The sequence below is a fragment of the Crinia signifera genome, chromosome 3 (genome assembly GCF_055691185.1).
Source record: "Crinia signifera chromosome 3, ASM5569118v1, whole genome shotgun sequence".
NCBI classification, from domain to species: Eukaryota; Metazoa; Chordata; class Amphibia; order Anura; family Myobatrachidae; genus Crinia; species Crinia signifera.
Genome location: NC_139219.1, coordinates 134,969,407 through 134,990,931, shown reverse-complemented (window position 1 = coordinate 134,990,931; position 21,525 = coordinate 134,969,407). Strand labels below are relative to the sequence as shown.

At 41.8% G+C, this 21,525-nt stretch overlaps 1 protein-coding gene across 2 annotated transcripts in view; it reads right to left on the bottom strand.

Moving 5' to 3' along the window:
* EZR (ezrin) overlaps nt 1–21,170 on the bottom strand; it is an 81,746-nt gene extending 60,576 nt beyond the window's left edge. Inside the window, exons 1-2 of one of the 2 annotated variants that reach the window (XM_083176570.1) lie at nt 21,036–21,170; nt 19,383–19,468 (exon numbers count right to left, since the gene is read on the bottom strand). In XM_083176570.1, the coding sequence (XP_083032696.1) occupies nt 19,383–19,394 (12 nt within the window). In that variant the 5' untranslated portion in view covers nt 19,395–19,468; nt 21,036–21,170. Of the gene's footprint in view, nt 1–19,382; nt 19,469–20,299; nt 20,470–21,035 lie in introns of those variants that run through there. The other variant, XM_083176571.1, reaches the window with a different exon arrangement.
* Nucleotides 21,171–21,525: the final 355 nt, after the last annotated feature.

Sequence of the window (21,525 nt, the reverse complement as noted above, 5' to 3'; positions counted from 1 at the left end):
AATGGGATCGCATACAATATATTGTATGTGATGCAGCTGCCGGGGAGCTTTTAGGCGGTTCAAGGAGAATTGGCTGCGACTTCTCGCTCACAGTTGGTGCATTAGGGTTATGGGGGTCTTAAGGCTGTTAATATTCTTTATGGATTCTCCTATCTTCTACAAACTAGAAAGGCACAACAGGCTCATGATATCAGTAATGAGTCCTACTGAAGGAACCAAACATGTATAATGTGACTGGTGCTATCACAGACTGCAACACATTCGTCAAAAGTGTGACCTCATGGCTGGATGCTAATACTGCTTAATAACAGATAAGAGAACTGCCAAGCAACTAACTGCAGACAGAAAATGAGTGTAAGGGGTGTTATTTTCTTAACGGTGGCGATTTAGAATTTAGACTGCAGGATTGAAAACACCAACAACATTGTGTACAATAATTATATCAAAGTGTGGATTTATGTTAAGTATTCAATCATTGATTTATTAAATTGCTGATCAAAGCATGAAAATTGACTTCCTTAATGCAGTTGATAGTGTATTAAAATCCAAGCTCAAACACTGGGCCTGATTTCAATTTGTACTCAATGTGGATATTGACATTGCTGAGTAACTATTGGCCAGTAATGCATAAACCATCATCACCTGGAGCCCATGCATAACTATGGTCCATCACCATAGCTGCTCATAGTGAGGATACACTAACAAGTGATTGCCAGGAAGATACCATTTTGTGAGATGTAACAAAGAGTGGGGCCAAAAACACAGAAGCGCCGAGGGCATGTCTCATACTGCAACCACGTACACAGAAAGTATGATGCCAGGGTCTCATCTCCTGTACCCATTCTGCATGGCCATAGGGTTATGCTCAGATGGTAGATACTGCAGGATCTGTAATCACAGTTGCATGTTTGTATACAGATGCGTGGATCTACAATGCAGCAGGTTGGCATCTCAATACATTTCCAGGCAGCTGTAGCATTACCATTTATGTGCACAGATGGCCTAAATCAGATGTGACTGTTTTTGAATTGCTGTTGCGATCCTTTGGCATTTACAATTGCAGCTATATGCTAATATGGGCAGTAGCCAAGATGAGCACAGGGTCGTCCACTGCCGGTCTCATCATTTCTATCCCATAGTGTACAAATGCAGAAACATCAGATCCATCATTGCAAATTGGGTCACATCGCAGATTCTGTGCCTCTGCCTATGCCTCTGAAGATGCGCAATCCAAGCTGCTCTCCTGACACACAGGGAGCTCTCAGATAGCAAGTAATATCGCAGCAGCTAATAAATGTATGCAGCCACAGTAACAACTAAGCTCTGAGGACTGGAAGATTGTCCCATGCAAACCTTCCTCTATGGCATGCTTGTTCCTTATCAGTGGAATGCTATCAAGAATGTGCGTAAGCAGCGCCATCCTGAAATAGATTATGCAGCTTCTACATACTTTAGTCAATGGCCCCAGATGCAAAATGACATTTTTGGATGAATGGGATTTTCTGCTATTTACTAGACACTGAATGTAAAAGATGAGGCTCTGGCCTATACAGACTATGAAATATCTTTTACTTCCATCAGATCGGCTTTAAAGAGAATTTTAATATACACGGACACAAATATTCAAAATATTTTGCTTTGGGCTACTTATCAAGGGATCTGGCTGATAGGTCGACAGTTAATAGGCACCATATGGCCTACATGCATATATTTTATATAAACACAAGGTCAACACAAGCAAAAGGTAGACCTGTCAATGGTTGACACATGAAAAGGTCAATTAGTTTTTTATTTAATTATTTTGTTTAACTTTTTCATAGTTTATCATCCATGTGGACACCGATTGGGAACGGATGTGAGTGGACGTGGTACATGTGACAAAATCTACAAATTGACACACAAAAAAACCCGCATGTTGAACTTGTGCTTTTTTCAACCTTGAGCGTGTCAACCATTTTCACCAAGACACGGTCGACCCTTTATACCGTAACCCTTATCAAAAGTGGAACAATAGCAACAGGCTAAGTTTGCAAACGGGAGGCATATAGGTGCATGTGCACTCAAATAGATGGCACTGTTCATTTGCAAACTTACAGCTTCATAAACGCCCATCGCCAACATCATTGTACAGGACACGCAAATACAAGACTTTCACACAACAACAAGTACATGCAGGGATAAGTAACACTACAGTATTGCGCTAATATTATACTCATGCAGTTTAAGCACCGTTGATATTAACCCCTTTGAGAGAGGTTGTCAAAATAAGTGTGAAAATTGTCAAGCAGACATTTTTATTCATCATAATGACCTGTAATGTTTACCTTATAGGAAATATAATCTTTATTTACACAACATTTGTTATTTGAATTTCTATAACAAATGTGAATGACGATGGTGTTTTTAGCATATATTTTGGACATCTCTTAGAGATGATTGTACTCAAAGGGTTAAATAGATCAGTAATCATTACCTGCACATCATCTATTAAAATGCATATTAGGACAAAGGTTATTGGGAAGTTAACATGGACAAGTCAATGTTACTGCAACATAAATGTAATGATGCACGTACATAACACATGCAAAGTAAGTAAATCATCTTAGAACTGGGACATATCATGGGTTGTATACTGTAGGACAAATGCAGCATTTTGAACGCGGCCACCGGAGAAAGCATCAGAAGGCTTTACTGGTTAGATCGCTGCATACAAATCTTATGACTTCCAGTAACTTTGAGATTTGCCCAACATACAGTGGCTCTTGACTCTATACTATTCCTTCATCTTTTTATGGTAAAAGTGCATGTGAACAGTCCATGTGGCTCTTCACAGAGATCAATGCACTCTATGGAAAATGTTCAATTGCCCGTGTAGTTACCAATGAAGGTTTTAATTTTTTTTGTATTTTTTTAAGCATCTCCAATTAGTCCAATTAGTCCTTATCTCAATATTTTAAGAAAAGCTTGTTGAGGGCCTTGAATACCTCTAGTAAAGACTAATTAAGACATTGGAAGTTTTCAATGAGCTTATTTAGTCCAATAACTACTCTCTGGCAGCATAGCCATCAAAATGAGCACCCCGACATGTTGAAGTGGCTCAAAACACCTTTGACATCTTCCACAGATACCTCAGAAAGTGGAAGCGCACATTTCTGAGGTAATTCAAAATTAGTCCCAATGGGCGAGATGTACTAAGCAGTGAAAAGTGATAACATGGACAGTGATAAGCCACAAACCAATCAGCTCCTACCTGTCATTTTTCAAACACAGCCTGTGACATGGCAGGTAGGATCTGATTGGCTGGTGGTTTATCACTCTCCATTTTATCACTTTTCATGCTTAGTACATCTGGCCCAATGTCTGAATTTTTTGCAAGCAAAATCTCAAGCCCAATTTGAATATTTATTTATAGTTTATTCTATAGCCCAACCGATTCTGTTGCGCTTTGCAATTGTAGACAGTGATAAAACAATATGAGCTTCCATTTGCTACTGGGATGTATAAAAGAGATGAAGGAGAATACTGGTATGGGGATACGGTCACTAAGTCAACAAGCATTAGGTTGACACCCCCTAGGTTGACATGGGGAAAATCGACAGTCAAAAGGTTGACATGGGGTTTTTCACTTTTTTTTTAGCCGATATGTGCCGACAGGTGGTATTTCATGCCCTACCATCCACTAGGGTGTGGTGGGAGAACAAAATAGTGTGCCGTGCGCGGCGAGGCAACGTGCCCGAAGCATGGCGAGCGCAGCGAGCCATGCGAGGGGATGCGATGGTACGTTTCAGTGTCCATGTCGACTGTTCCAACATTCGGGACAAAAAAAGTGAAAAACCCCATGTCGACCTAACCCATGCTAACCTTCAGTCACACTGACATTCCTGCATGTCGACCTTCAGTCATGTCGACCTAGTTGCTGTCTATCCAATGATCCATACCCCTGGTACGCATATAACCTAACACGATTTCTTTTTTTATGAATCAATTATGTGCGGTTTTATTTAACCTCACTTAACAATACTGAACTGATTCAATAAAAAGTGCGTTTGCGCTCATCCCAAAGTAACCAAAAAAGGCCCTTTTCTAGTGTCCGTGTGACTCCGAAACACTGGCATCTGTTTGCGGCAAGTGAAACTACATCTACAGTACTTGCTTTGATATCTAAACAATAAACTTGGCTGCATTTTTTACAAACCAAAGTTCAGCATTGTCTTTGCCCCTCAGCCAGACTCATGAAGAGGTGGCCAAGCTAAAGCCTGTACACAAATGGCATTGCAACTCAGAAAGCATATCACAACTTCATTACATACTGTAAGCTGGGACTTTTGGCTAAGAGATTTTGGAAGTCATTGGCTGCAACCACTGTGGGGGATGGATTTATTATAACAGGTAGGTACTGAATAATTCAATACTTGACACAATAAGCCCTGCTGCCACACATGTTCTCTTCTCTGCATTGATGTTATTTTCTGCCTCCATTCGGCAAATGCATTATACTGCTGATATCAAAAGTTCCAACCAATGCTTATTAAAGTAACATATTCCTGTGTGTGAACAACCAGGATTGTACAAGTTGACAATGCTCTTGTACCACAACACGGATTGAGATCTGACAAGCTGCACTGCACGGGGTGTTAGAAATGCTTTAGACCAATTTTAGCAACATTTTATCACCAAACGCACTTGTGTTTTCAGAAGCAGTTGCGTTCTGATTTCTCTTCATTTTCTTCAATCCACAATACCTGTAGATATTAATTTGCTGTTTGTTCAATAAGAATGATCTAATTTGCCATGGTATTTGCATGCAAATGTCACATGTGTACAGTTTCCCAACCAAAGACATTGGTAACTTCTTCAAAGGACAACACTGGGGTATTAGTATTAGAAGACAAAGTGTGTGTACACAACTGGAATCTGACATGCAGACAGGAAAACATTCCAAGAGTGTATGCAGCGATGCCCCCATTTCAGAAATTAAACCTCCCAGGGAACATGTGAACAATAAGGCACTAAAAATGGTTTGCCCATCCTCAAATTTTGCTATGGTGCCAAGAGATGGAGTGATACTTCCCCTGCTTCCCAGAGAACACAGCTTGCCAAATTTGAATCCCATGAATTGAAAAGGCACATGAGAACAGAAGAGATACCGAAATAAAAATAATAGTTCATTGCTAAAATAAATGCAGATATACATGAATAGCATTCACTCTTAGTTCAGGATGCCGATCAGTGAGGAGGGCATATTTACATTTTGGAGGGCAACATTTTACGGGATTGGTACGAAATCCCGTCGGTCAAAATCCCAACGTCGGAATCCCAACAGCTGAAATCCCGACAAGGGGGGGGGGGGGACGCACTTGGATCTCTCCCCCTTGCGGGCTCGCTGCACTCGCCACGCAGCGGGCCCGGTGCCTTGCTGCGCTCGGTACACTAATTTATTCTCCCTCTATGGGTGTCATAGAGGGACAAAGTGACAGGATTTTGGCGGTCGGGATTTAGACCACTGGGATTTCAACTGCATCCCCATTTTACACATTCCTATTACTACTGCTAGATGCTTTCACATGTCCCATTTGGCGTGTACTCTCTCTGCCAGATACATGTGTTTCTAAATAAGCTTTAATATATACAGATTTTTGTCCAAATGGTTGAAACAACACAAGATGTTATTTAATTGGTCAAATATTTGCAACACTGCTAGGTATTTAATCTAATACCCCTTTCCCACTGCAACTCTTAAACGGTAAATTGCCGGTTTTTAAGCCTTTTAAAAATGGGTAGAGCTGCAGTGGGAAAGCTCCAGGTTGCTTTACCCGTTTAACAAATACATGTATTTGTTAAACGAGTAAAAAGCAGTGTCCTACCTGTTTAAGAGACTTTTTTTGGCAGTTAGAAAGGGTCTATTTCTATGGCTTGAAACGTGTTCCTTGGGGGTTGAACGGGTTACATGTGTGAATGGCATTACATGCTATTTAAAACGGTTTTCACCTGCAATGTGAAAGGGGTTTGAAAGTGGTTTAGAGGCTCAGACCCGTTTTAAATACCATTTTGAAATACGTTTAGGCAATGTGAAAGCAGCATAAACTAGTTAAAAGCCCATCATAATGTCGGCTTCTGCAATGTACTTTCACTTTGAGCTGTGAGGGTTTTTAGCCCACAAACTCTCCACCTCACTACCAGTCCCTATCTGATCCTTCCTCCAATCTCTGTCTTCACAGCTCCCTCACTCCATATCTGTAAAGTTTGAAACAGACCAGTGTCCCTGCAAAAATTGCTTTAACTTTCTGTTATGACATCTTTCTGCACACAAAAGGAGTAATTTGGTCCATCAAGTGACCTCTAGTGGTCACTGGCAGTCCTTCACCTCATAGAGGTGAGGTGAAGTATATATATATATATATATATATATATATATATATATATATATATATATATATATATATATATATATATACACATACATACATACATAATACATACATACATACATACATACATACATACACACACACACACACACACACACACACACACACACACACACACACACACACACACACTTTGTAGAATAGTAAGTCTTATTCACTTTCTGCATGACACAGAACAAAGTTATAGCAGATTACAATGAATGACTGGAAATAGGACCTCTACATAACATGTTAGCAGTTCCTGTTTGTACTTCAGCCATATAAATATATATATAGAGTAGTCGATGATTACCTTCAGCATAGCTTTCCGAAGGACATTGCCCTTGCATTCTTAGTTAACTTGGTTCCTGTGTACCTAGGGTGTGGGATTAATGGAGTACAATACAGACACTTCCCACTGAATCATGCCCTAAGAATAATCTTTGTATGATGGAATTTCAGATTCAATTACGTCAGTTTGGGGTATTTTCAAACTTATTTGTTAAGGAGCACTCCCAAAGGTAATAAGAAACAAGACCAATGTCTCCAAATACATTGCTTTACTATACATAACTGATAACAGAATTAGCTTACGTGTGTTATAGGAGGTATTTATTGTAACAAACATACAAATATAGTGGCATGTAATTATTCATGTTACTAGGATTAGCAAATAAAGTAAATACCCTTCACCAGCGCATCAAACAATAGAAATGATCACTTCCCTTGTATGGGGAATTCCTGCGATTGTATTACAGGTTGAGTATCCCTTATCCAAAATGCTCGGGACCAGGAGAATTTTGGATAACGGATTATTCCGTATTTCGGAATATTTTAATATTTCAATGATGTATTTTGAAGTATCTTGCATTTATGCTGTATAAACACATAATATACACACAAATATATTTTATTACCACATAAAATACACACAAATATATTTTAATTGTTCAAAAAACAAGGTTTCAAAACGTGAAACAAAATGTGTGTACTATCTCAGCACTGAATTTGAATGCCAAGCAATCATTGTCTTGCACATATATAATGCCAGTTACATATCATGTCCCCAGTGATGCTGTTACCAATGTCCCCAGTGAGTTTTTAGCAAAAAAAAAAAAAAAATTTCACTTTCTGGAATGTCCGTATTTCGGAATAGTTCGGATAACAGATATTCGGATACGGGATACTCGACCTGTACTGGATATTGAGACGTTCAGGGGTTTGATACCAGATATTTGCAGTGGGTTAACAACATGCAATGAGAAGTAGTATAATAGTGTTTTAATTATAAAAATCCATATGACATGACAGTTAATAAACCTTTAAAACCTCCATGATAAAGGGCGGGATTCGCATTTTTAATAATTGCATATGCAGTAACATATGCGATTATTAACACAAAAGAGATGGCCGGCGATGTGCTGCGGGTCCCCCCTCCCTCCCTGAACCCTTACCCGGCTGTGTGAGGACTCCTTTTCCTCCTCCCTGCACCCGGAAGCTGTACAGGGAGGAGGAGAACACTGGTCTGGGCAGCATAGGAGGCTTCCTGGACGCAGGTGAGGGGGGGCATCGTGGAACGGCGGGGGACACGCTATATAGAACTGGCGTAACCCCCCGCAGCGAAGCCCTGCTGCATATGAAAATGCGGTAAAACCCCCGAAAACTGGGTTTTTACGGCATTTTTAGTTTGGTGAATCTCGCCCACTATGACAAAACATATGCACAAACACAGTATTACCCCAGGAATTAGTTTTGCTGTAAAGCGTATTTACCAAAAGTGTAGGAACTGTTATGAAAATAGGATTGTGCAAATCTGCAAGCTGCCCGGGCAATCTGCTCGTGGGCAATACTCCTGCCAAATAGTATCACGTCTGCCAGCCGTCACCCCCCAGGATCATGCCAATGCGTTTCTACCCGTCCTCCGTCTTTTTTCAAGGCCTATGGTGTGTGCAGTATGTACAACCACATTCTTATCATATATCTTTTTGTGTGTGTGTGTGTGTGTGTGTCAGTGTGTGTCTGTGTGTCATCGAAACACTGCCATCTGTTGGCAGCGAGTGAAACTACATCTCTTTCTCTCTCAGACAGAGGCAATCATGTACAATTAGCTGCCTTACTAGCTTTCAAAGCATTTGCTTCGAGCGGGCTTACTAGTTCAATATATTCCCAGGAAATGAAAAGGGCAGCCGACAGTAAAGTCACAGGGAAGGCTGAGCAGAAAACACATATGAAAATCCACCCACACACTAGAGATAGATGTGACAGATAAGAAATGGGCTGACTAAAGCCTTGTCCTGTACTGGAATCCTCATGTGCCCCAATTTGCATTTCTGGTTTATTATTCTGTTATCAATAACAGAACTCAGGCCATCGGGTTTTGTCACACAGACCCAAAAACTAATATATCAGACCTACACAATGCCTACAGGTATAGAATTCCACCTGTTGCCATTTTGTTTGCTTACACTCAGTATAATACATGACTTTACTAAATACTAAACCAACATTCCCTACAAATATGTATACTAGGTATGTTTGGAGACCTGTCCTTTGAAAACAAACACCACAGACATAGGTGACAGATCATTTAGTGCAGCATCTACCTTACTTTGCTGATGGCTTATCTTATTAGTAAAATAAATATCACACTTTTCCAAAGGATACATTATAAACACAGCCTGATACATCTCTTTAGAGCAGCAGTTCTCTAAACTGTGGGTCCTGACCTTCTCAGCATGGGGTCTCGACTCCATATTGCTGATCATCAGGTTGATAACTTTTCTAATCTCGGTCAGTGATTCAAGGAGTCTGAGCAATCTGTTGAATGGTCTGTTATGTTAGACTCCTCCCATCACTCTGTGCCTCCACAATGCTGCCATGTATGTGCCGTCTGCTGACTACACATGTGATGTGATGGCCTTCTGAAGTAACTTGCTGGGGTCCTGTCATTATTTTTATTGTCTGATGGGGTCCCGGAGCAAAATAGTTTGAGGAACCCTGCATTAGAGTATCAGAAAAATTCCAGAATCTCTACACTGATGACTGATATACAGATTTACAGATGTGTCATCATACATCAGTGGTAGGCAACTGGCGGACCAGGGTCCATCTCCGGACTGCAAAGGACAGAGATGCGGACCGCCTACACACTCCTGAAACTGCAGCAGTCCCAAGAATGGAGCTCAGTCGGTTGCAACATGATGCTGGTAGAACATGGCAGAAGAATGTGCTGATTAATTTCATATGTGACACTGAGGGGTTTATTTATGAAGATGGGAGTTCTATGGGCAACCAATCAGAACATATTATCTTCTAGAAATATATAAGACGTAGTTTGTGATTGGTTGCTATAGGCAACATCCCAACTCCCATCTTAGTAAATAAACCCCTGAGTCTTCCCCCCCCCCCCCCAATTAAAGTTTGGTTCCATATAAACTCTCACACACACTATACAAGTATCATATCACATTAATCAACAGAGTCTCCTGATGATTCCTAGTCACATTGCGTTGTGACCAAGATGCAAAAGGTAAATCATAAAAAGGTGGCAATCATTAGCAGAGTTGCCCAGAACCTGGTCACTAACTAATGCCAGGTATCTCGTGCTGCATGACATTCTGAGGACACATGAATAAGGACACATCTGTACCTTAGAATTCACAGTACACATATAAACTCAGGAACAAGCATTCCTGTCCCACCTTACCCTGGAGGTAGACAGACAAATACTGTTAAACGCCCTTTTTGTTTCCTCAACAAAAATTTACTTGTCATAAATTGGGACCTGTTAAAACTTTACCACACTTATAGGCTAACATTTTCCAACATGATAAGCAGATTATAATTATTAACACTTATGATTTTACTGTCCATTCCAGTCATATGGACATTAATGGAGATCATATCATTGATAGACACTACATAAAATAATAAGAAAAAAACATTCAAGAGTAGTAAACGGTTGTTTATTTGTTTCGTTTTTTATTCCGGATGCAACCACTTGTTATTTATTTACAGTTTCTTATATAGCACAGTATATTCCATTGCGTTTTACAATTGGAAACAACAGTGATTAAACAAACTGGGTAGAAACTAACCTACATGGACATAGGAGGGCTCTGCTTGCAAGCTTACAAACTATATTGTTGGAGCCTCAGATAACTATGATGTTCCAACTGTAAATGCATATAAATCCAGGGGGTGAGGCTGCCTTCATCAGGAAGTAGAGCAGCAGTACTACTGTCTGCAGTAGCAGCTTGCAAACTGAACGCATGTGCCTTGGGGTAGTGACAGGTCCAACACTAGGGCCTTTAAGGGGGGCAGTTTGCCCAGCTCTACTTCCAAACCTGTAGGATAAGCAGTCCTTATCTTAATATATAAAAAAAAAATTCTGACTGACTCACAAACACCCAAGCCAAACCCTTGGACCTAGAAATATGGCCCCCTGGGCCATGGGGCCAGGGGGCCATATTTCTTCCACAATATAAAAGGGCTAAACACAGGCTGCCAAGTTCAGGCATGCTTCAAGTGTTGTATCTGAAACCACTTATCTGGAAACCCTTTTCAGGCAGAACATGAGGGTCCATGCATGGGGCAATGTGTCTGCTGGGCAATTCTCTGAAAATAATAGAACAGTATCCAGAGTCTGTGGGAAGGGGGTTAATCCTGATGCAGACCTAGGCTTAGTGGTGACAACCCTTGTAGACCACACAGCCAGGATCATATCGACAATATAAAAAAGAAGTCCATGGACTGCCTGAGTGAGCATGCCATTCTGACCGTCAAGAACAACAAGGCTACAATCATTAATTATACTCTGCTAAATCATTCGAAAGGCCAAGTGGAGAACAGGTCTGTGGATTTGGTAGTGCAAATGAATGATGCAGTCCGCTACCCCATGGAATTACTCAACACCCTCAACCCTCTTGGCCTCGCAGCCCACAAGCTTCTCCTCAAATTGGGGGTACAGTGATGTTGTTACAGAACCTTAACCCGTTCAAACTCTGCAACTGTGCCAGGCTGCATGTGAAAGCCCTCCAAAAGACCGCCATCAAGATCAGTGTTCACAAGCTGTGCAGATGAGCTACTAACATTCAATTCAAGGCCAGGCAGGCACTGAACTGCACCAAATACTACTAGAAAACATCCTATCTACTGATGTGTTTATAGAATCCATAGTTGCTCTTCAACTAAGCATGTTCAAAACACAGCAGGCTCTAAAACACTAAGAAAAATTAAAAGGTACTTGTTTCCTAGCACGGCGCCACCCCATTGTTAACGCCCCCCATTGTTAACGCCACCCCGAATCATGGCGAGCGCAGCAAGCCCGCGATGAGCGGCGGTACGCGTCCTCCGACCTTTTCATACCCCCACTATCCACGTCGGCGTGGAGTTGATGTTATATAGTGTGGCGAGCGCAGCGAGCCACCGAGCCCGAAGCGTGGCGAGCCCCGCGAGGGGACGTGCATTACTTCACATGTATTCCGCTACGCTCGCCACACTATATAAAATCAACTCCACGCCAACGTGGATAGTTGGGGTATGAAAAGGTCAGAGGACGCGTACCACCGCCGCTCGCCACGCTTCGGGTTCACATTTATCGTGGCGTTGCATTAACAAAGGGGGGGCATTTGACATAATAATTAGCCATCATGTGGGTATACAATTTAAAAAAAAAAATAAAAATCGGGTCTGGGGGGGCATTTAACATTGGGTACAATGTAAAATCGGGTCGGTCGCATCGCATGCCATTGTAATGGCATGCGATGTGACCGATTTTTAAATTGTATGGGAAGATCTTTAAAACCCGAAAATCGGGTCGCTCGGGTCTGATCGGGTCCCATCGCATACCTTAAGTCAGGCATGTCCAAAGTCAGGCCCGGGGGCCAATTGCGGCCCATGCTGTCATTTCAAGTGGCCCACCGCCTCCAGATGGAAGCGGGCAGAGCATCAGATGTGGGAAGCACAGCACAGGACCCTAAAGGTGGGGCCCCGGCGAGCGCGCCTTTACCTTGCTGTCTTCTGCAGTGAGGAGGTGCCGGCCACCACAGTCAGATGTGTCTGGCATCCTACCCCTGCTGCTGTAATCGTATTTTATCACCCTACTCCACAATCAATCACAGTGACAGCAGTGTTTGGGGAGGGGGCAGCAAGGGGGAAGCTTGCACCCGTAACATGCAGAGCGGAGGAGGGCAGCAGCGGGAGCCCAAGCATCTCCTGTCCTTGCAGTTCCTGCTTTGCCTCTCCTTCCTCTGACTCACACAAGGGGCTGGGAAACATACAGAGAAGCAAGGGGGCAGAGTGGGGGACATACAGTGAAGGAGGGGCAGGCTGGGGGACATACAGTGAATGGGGGCAGAGTGGGGTACATAGTGAATGGGGGTCATACAGTGAATGGGAGTCATACAGTAAAGGAGGGTCAGGCTTGGGGACATACAATGAATGGAGTCACTGATGGACATTAAGAGAAGTGAGGCAGGTTGGGGGACAGAGTGAATGGGTGCAGAGTGGGGAACATACAGTGAAGGAGGGGCAGGCTGGGGGACATAGAGTGAATGGGGGCAGAGTGGGGGACTATTCTGATGTGATTAGTGATTCAAAGAATGTCAGGCTGAATGGTAGGCCCCCACACATTTACACTTCACCAAATCTGGCCCTCATCGCAAAAAGTTTGGACACCCCTGCCTTAAGTTATGGTATGTGATGGGACCCGACGGGCGCCGTGCTAGGAAACAAGTACCAAATAAAATACATGTTATTTTCTCCTTAGGACAAGTACTATTTACAAAGCAGCAGCAGCAGCAATTCGAGGGAGTCTTCTCACAAAAAGGGTCAATTTTAAAATGTGGCTCATGCTGCTCTACATTTTGGAATCTTATGAAATGTGAAGTATTAGAGATCCTACCATTAGCTGGCTTGCACAGGTCTATAGGGGAGCCAGCTATAACAGGAGCCCTACAGAACAATTTTATTTTACCCATCCAGACCTTATGGCATTCACCTAATAGTCCTGCAAATCCCAGAAGTTCTGTACTTGTTACATAAATGAGAAATATAAAATGGTGGTAAACATATTTTCAATAATTAGAAGTCCTAGTCTATTTGCTGAACAGATATTACAAACAAATCTATTAAGAGACCGTCACTCAAAGACCAGACTGACACTATATTATTATGCCATGGCCTCTAGCAACCATGCTTAATCCTATTCACGACTGTCATTAGAAAGATTAAAACACGTCCTTCAGTTGCCATTAAACCGTTGTTTTTTTTTGTCTTGTTGAGGCATAGGTTATAACTGAAATCCTAACAGTAATAGTCATCTTACTGTATATCATCATTCAATATATACAGTAAGCATAATGGGGAAACTAGTTTTACATTACATTGAGTACAGCACACATTATCCACAACACCTGATAACAATCATACAGATGATAAGATTGGAGAGCATAAAGTTGCACATAAAACAGGGTCTGATTAGCATTTACAACTTTAGTAGGGGTAATACAACATGTTTGAATTTCCACCAACAATGGTGGTCTTAGAACAACACTGAAAACAGAAATATAAAAAATGTATTTATGTAGAACAATGAGTATGGTAAGATACAATAAGTGTAGCTACAAATAAAAGTCGTATCCCCTGAACAAATTGATGAAATATCAAAAACACAACCAGAGCCAGATTACCATCAAGGCTTTAAAAGGCAGGCTCCTAGAGCCCTGTAGTCCCAGGAGCTCCGACACCCACCTATTGCAAGCATGCAGGGATCAACTGAAAGGGAGGGGCCCAAAGCAGAATCTCATTCAGGGCCCCATGGGGTATTAATCTAGCTATGGATACACCACTTGCATTAAAAAAATGCACAATTGGTGAATGACTATTACAGCATCCAGTGTAATTGGTATTTTTCTACAGAAGCAGAGCCTGAACCATTTGGCACATCATTTCTGTGATGTTACTTGTTTCAGAGCCAGAGTTAGAACATGGCTTTTATTCCTAAATCTTGTGACCAAATGTAATTGTATCATTGTCTAAAACCCTTTAGTTATTCAAACAAACAACAAATTCTACATTGGTCAGCAAGCAATCGTTACTCTTATTTTGATGACAGGTGCATTGTGTGAGCTTTCAAACCCTGATAACATTCAGCCCTCTATTTCAATCTATTGTTGAGAAAATGAGTTATACGGATTGTACGTAGGCAGTGTCCTCTAAAGAAAAGCTTGTTCACATGCAAACATATTTAAAATAAATAAGTCCACTACTCACAAATAATGCTATTTTACTATACATATGTCGCAAAAAGAAATAAGTCTTAACTACAAAGTCAAAGATGGAAAAGAAGCAACACAGAACATGTCTGTAGCACTCTGCTTTCCCAAGAACCTCCATGTTGTTATTGTATGCAGCATATAAACCGGAAATTTGACCACAAATAAGAACCAGTTGGCTCATCTAGCCTGCACTAAACACATGAACATGCACAAACTAACACACTAGAGATCATTTTTGTTGGGAGCCATCTAACCTACCGTTATATTTTGGGTATGTGGAAGGAAACCAGAGCACCCAGAGGAAACCCACGCAAGCACGGGTAGAATATATAAACTCCACGTAGTTAATACCATTGTGTGACATGAACTCTTTACCTCAGTGCTATACTTTTGTTGTTTCATTAAAGTGTACAGTATTGGAGGGCTGGAGGTCGCCATTGATACAGCAGAAAAAGATTATAAGGTCTGGATTTTGGATTCTTGGGCCCATTTCAGAGATAGGTGCAGAAGTTCAGAAATTGTTATTCAGCGATCTTTGCACGTCTCACAGTTTAAGTTGCAACGGGGTGGCGGATGGCATGATGGAGTTGACCGTTTTTTTGGCAGCAGTCCAGACAATGCAGGCGTGTCCAGACCACTTGGAGCCGCTGCAGCAAAAAACATGGCCAGCCTGTGCCTAGCTTCACAGTTAGGCTGCACAACCTGGGGGCAGCCAGCACTGTGTGAAGGCTTCACGGCGAGCACATCACTGGATGATTCAGTCTGGATAATAGTTTTCTTTTACTAATTGGCATTAGCAAAGCACCAGGGACACCACCACAGTATCAGTTTTGCCACAAAGTGGTAACCAATTCTTGCAATTACATTGGGATTGGGGTAGAATTCCTTCTACACCCCTGACCACAGGTCCAAAAGGATATAGGGTTATCGGAACCAATAGTTTCCACACCCATTAAAAAAATAATAATAAGGAGTCTTAAATCCTGCAAGTGATAATAAGCCTCTCCATAGAGACCACCATTCTCTGAAGTCAAAAAGGAGCACATCTTCTAAGCCAAGGCCACTGCTGCAGTAAGAACAGTAGAAAGGGAACTCCATGCGCCCTTGCCAAGACTGAAAGAGGAAATAATGGTACACCTGAGCTGCTATCAGTCAGTTCCTGCATTTGTTTCCTCATCCTCCGGTTGATGTAGCAAGCCGTAAAAGTGGAGAAGAGGCCCAATGGACAATTTGCCCATGACAACTATCAAGTACAATAAAAAGCAGGGCTGGACAACACCAGCCCTCCAGATGTTGATGAACTACACATCCCAGCATGCCTTGCATCAGTTTCAGCATGGCCACATAGCAAAACTAATGCAAAGCATCCTGGGATGTGTAGTTCACTAACATCTGGAAAGCCGGTGTTGCCCAGCCCTGCTATAAAGTGATTGGTATATAATTGGTTGCTATGAGCAATTTCTCCACTCTTTCACTGCTTGATAGTTAGTCCCCGTGTCCTTTATTCACCCCACCGAGCGCAAATGTGTTTGCCTGCAGCATTCAAGTCCAATCAAACCAACAACTGAACTGCTTCATCAGGCACCCATTAATTAGCACGGTGCATAAAACAATTACACTCCCTGCATAAAATTCTCTCTATTTACTGTACATGACACATACCTCCCAACATGTCCCATTCCAGGAGGGACAAATTGCTCTGTTTCTGGACATCCATGCCAGTGGAAGTTGCAGGGCTGCAGCACAGTCCAATATTCAGATAGGGGAGCCCCACCAGCTGTCAACCCAAACACGGGACTCACTGGCAGATGTGGCTCCCCTATATGAATTTGAGACAGTGGTGCAGTCCCACCTCTGCAACTGCTGATGTCCAGGAGCAGAGCATTTTGTCCCTCCTGGAATGGGTCATGTTGGGAGGTATGATGACATCATTTATTCTGCTTTTGGTATGATGTTTTCATATACTTTATTTTACTGTATTACATTTGCAATTTTTTGTTGTAAATTCTTAAGGGCCCCATACATCAGCAATTAATTGTGACAATTTTCAGATATGGAGATGATTGCCACAATTAATTTTAGATGTGTGGGCTCCCCCTTTTGGCAATCCCAATCAAAATCGCCAATCGATTGCTTAATCAGGTTTTTAAACATGTTTAATAATCTGGTGTTATCTGCGGATCTTTTTTAGATGTGTGGGCATTCCCAATTCGTCTTCTTCATCTATTTACATTATGAACAGCTGAAGTGACAATCGATTGGGGCAATTTCCAGATATGAAGATGCAATCTTTAGATGGAAAAATCTGCCGATCACTGAAATAAATCTGTAATGTGTGGGCAAAGTCAGATAGATTGTAAAATCCATTTATCTGGCCAAAAAATCCCTGTATCTGGAAATCCATAAATTGTGATTGCTGATGTATGGGGCCCATTATGCTTATGTTTGACCCTTTCTGGGGTATCAATCTTGTACCAAATCTTTGTATAGCAAAAAATGTAGTACATTCTCTTGAAGACACAGGTAAGATCATGAAGACAATAGAACAACTGTTTCAAAGATGAAACACTGCGTAATTCAAATCAACTGTTTAAAAATACCAATAGTAAGCTACACATTAACCCTGTAATTTCCAAAAGTTCTTTAATCATGGTACCCTAGATTATCAGATTTTTTTTTCATGGCACCCCTAAGCCAAATGTTTGTGATCGGGAAATTCTGGGGGGAAAAAATAAATATATTGTGCTAAGTTGTCAAAGTTAGACAAAGTTTGTTAAAGTATGTGGTGGAGGACAGTGTTACACCTCTGTTTGTCCACATATTTTATGATTGACAGCCACCAGCACAGATTTTTTCTATTAAGGGGCCTACACATGGGGAGATGTGCTGAGCATTCTAACGCTCAGCAAGATTTCTCAGCACACAGCAATGTGGGAGCATGCTGGATATTAATCATTGGTGATATTGATGTGCATCACTATAACCACTACACAAGGAGCGGTGTAGGGGCATTTTCTAAGTGATCTAGTGAGATCGCTTAGAAAATGTCCCTAAATCGCAATGTGTGTAGGTCCCTTTACAATGACCATAAGTAATCTGATTTGGACCTGGATCTCCAAGTGGTGGTACTGCACATGCCCCACAGCACCCAGTTTGGGAACCACTGCCTTAACCTATCAGTCTAATGCCTGACTTCACGGACTCACTCAGAGGCAGAAATTCTAAGCCTTGGAAAGAGATAAAGTGCCACGCAATCAACTTCTACATGGCATGTTATTGCCTGCGCTTTAAAACTGACAGTTAGGGGATTATTGGTTAGTAGTTTAACTCTCTGCTTTTTCACCCTCCAAAGCTTAGCACATGTGCCCCTAGGTAAGGAGAACACAAACATTCTAGGACAGTTCTGCAATTTTACAAGTTATTTATTTACTGAACTATATAACCTGGAAACAATAAAACAGTTATTGTGTTAATGTGTAAATATTTGGGCACCCCTCTCCTTTTAAGACCTCAAAAACAGGTTTAACTCAGTGAGGCATAAGGATTTACAAATAAAAGATCTTCCTCTGGAAGAGAGTAAAAGTACGTGAACTGTTGAAGTTATAGCAAGATCTTAAAGACCAAGAAATCTCTCTTATGGAAATGCTAACAAGTCATATCTGCAAAAGGAGACAGCCAGTGGTGCAAGTAGAATTTTTTTCTTGGTGGTACTGATAGCCTCCACCAAAAATGGGCATGGTCATGTGTCATCAGGGGGCGTGGTCACACAAAGCTAGAGGAGTGACTAAATGACAATAGAGGCGTGGACACAGGAGACAGGGAATGAGAAACTGGGAATGACTGGGGGTGGGTTGGCTCTTGCTTGGGGGAGAGCCAGGCAGCTTGTGCTTACAATAGTGGAGCCTGCTCTTCATGCTGTCGGCGCTGCATGCCAGTCAGTGTGACAGGCTAAATCAGCAGTAGCCGGTAGCTGCATACAGCACCAATCATAACGCTGGGTGGGCGGGCTGCGGATGCATTATACAGTATTTAGACATAAAATGAAAATATAAATGACAGTGGATCAGGGGTAAGTGGTACTGCGTACCTGCAACATATTTCTTACAGGTACTCCGTACCACACCGTACCCCCTTACTTGCAACACTGGAGACAGCACAGGTCACTGAGAAGGCCCAACAGAGAAATGAATCAGCACCATAGTACTATTTGTCCACAGTACAAGGCTGGTTGCACAAAAAAACATATGGACATTTACGTAACACTGGTGGCTTTTGCCCAGTTACAGAATGACATGTATATACCCCATGATGTACTGCAAGGGGGGAAATGCAAACCAATATTTAAACAGTGCAGAACACATGCTTTTACAGTCCGCACACATAAACTTGCCTAGTGGTGCTGGAAAAATAGCCAACCCTAAGCCCCATGACTTTCCTGAGCTATTGGAGGTGAAATGTACATTACACTGGGAGGAAGGGGGGCAAAATCAATGAAGGAGGAGGTAAAAAATTCCATAGGACATTCTTTTATCTGACATTTTCACAATCACAAGAAAAATGTATTTAAATGGCTTCAGTGCAGCAGCTTAATATCTGCACTCTTGAAAATCAACAAATACTGAAGCTTTTAATGAAAAGCACAAAAAAAAACACCCACATATAAAAACATTTCCATTGTAACAAAATGCAGACTTACCGGTTTTGGCATGGTTGGTTCTTTGTCAAAGTCTTTTGCCACAAAATAAATTTGGGGTAAGTTCCGGGACCAATCTTATTGCAGACCTTAAAATGTTAAAGAACTAAATTAAAATATTGTATTTCAAATGGGAAATAGAAATCTAGCTACCATAATGCATGTACCCTCTGTGGTCTTAAAGAATGGAAAGAGTCAGGAAAACTGCTAATTTAAGGTTTTCTACTAAAGGTATATGATTCATAAGTAAAACAAGCCGTTCCAAGCACTGTAACTATGAAGAAAGAGGCCTCACCCTGTGGCAGAAAGTCCAATTGCAACCTTTAAAAGGTCATATACACCGCACCCACAAAATTAAACACATAAGTGTTTTTTTGTATGATCTAGTAACTGCTAATCAGAAGACCTGCTTTTCTATACAGAATGATAAAATGAATATATGACTGCATGCATGGCCAAACTGTGACCATCCAGCTGCAAGTCCCATCATGCCTTGCCACAGTTTTACTATTAGGGAATGATAAAACTATGGAAAGGTATGCTGGGATGTGTAGTTTCACAACAGCTGGAGGGTGCCTGTGAGTACTGGGTAAAAGCATATTTCTGCAAATTATTGTTTACATAAAATACATTGCTGTATGCTTACAGACACCAACCACATAAGCATTGATAAAGATTTTTTTATTCCAAAGAATAGCTACAAGATGTATGTTAGGTCAATACCATCAGTTATTGCTCTGTGTATACAACTTCTACACAAATATAATGCTGAAAATAGGTGAATGACACCCATTACCTAGAGCTCAAAGTGAGGCAGTGATCTTCACAGGCTGGGAATGAACCTTGCTTTAATAATGACACTGAACTTCCTAGCAGCCCCACCTCTACCTGCCTGGCTAGTAACTCGTTCTGCCACTTACAAAGTTTGCACTCATGACTATTTCCACCGGGATTCCTGCAGTACTGACATGTCTGCTGTGAGAAAATCTCCCCAGAAGGTTTACTTGCTGTAATAATGTATTTTCTGGTTTACAGTGCATGAGGCACCCGGAGTGGGAGAGCTGCATTCTACCCCCCCAGCACAATCTCAGCCCCGAACAGCAAATCAGCGGCACACAGTCACTGCAACAACCAGCAACAGATCTCCTCTCACTGCACAGAGCAGACCATGCCCCTAATGCCAGGACTGCAGTGAGTGCGCTGCGTGACAGGTCCCCAGTGACAGGGATGAACACACCCAGATACTCATACACTCATCTATTAGAATAATCGTCCCCTGTAATAGACATTGGGTTATGAAAGGTAAAAACATGTTTACAGTAACTACAACACCAACAAACTAATTCCATCGAGCACTTCTATTCTTTACTATTAGTGTGCTCTCAGCATTTCACAACTGGGGACACAAAGTAATCCAGAGCAGTGATTGCACTGAATGTCTGGATCCCACTGGGATGATAAGTGCAGCAGACTGTGGGAGGGGAGGTGTGCTGTGCCCTTTCCTGCAGCTGGTACTAAGATGCATAGCAAGCGTCTAATCCTGCTGACACCTGTTCTCAGAACACATCTCCTTAATGAGAATAGATGAGAGGAATATGAGAAAGTGCCATAAGGGAGACTACACACATCATTCAGTTGAATAAGTCTGATACTCACTCGTTACGCTGCCAGTCACTGCCCGAGGTGCCCTCTGTGTGCTGAGCCTTCCCCGGGTGCTGCACTGCTCCCCTCTGGCTGCAATATGGCTGACTTGCCAACTTAGTCTAACAGGTCCCTCCCTCCCTCCACTCCCTCTGTTGGGACCTGTTGTGAAAGAGTCACACATGTTACCTGCCTCTCCCTCCACTCCCACACGCCACCGAGAGACAGACTTCACAGAGGTTTTGTGGATACAAATAAGATTGTTAACTTGTGTAACCTGTAATATGTACAGTACAGATATATATATATATATATATATATATATATATATATATATATACTGTATATTTATATATATCTTAACACTGTTTAACGGTGTATTTAAGCAGCAGATTTTCAAAATCCTCAATGTTCACAGATTGTGCTTGCCAGATAAAAAAGGGCAATAATATCAGGGTTGGCTACCCTCCCGGAATGGCCGGGAGTCTCCCGAAAATCGGGTCCC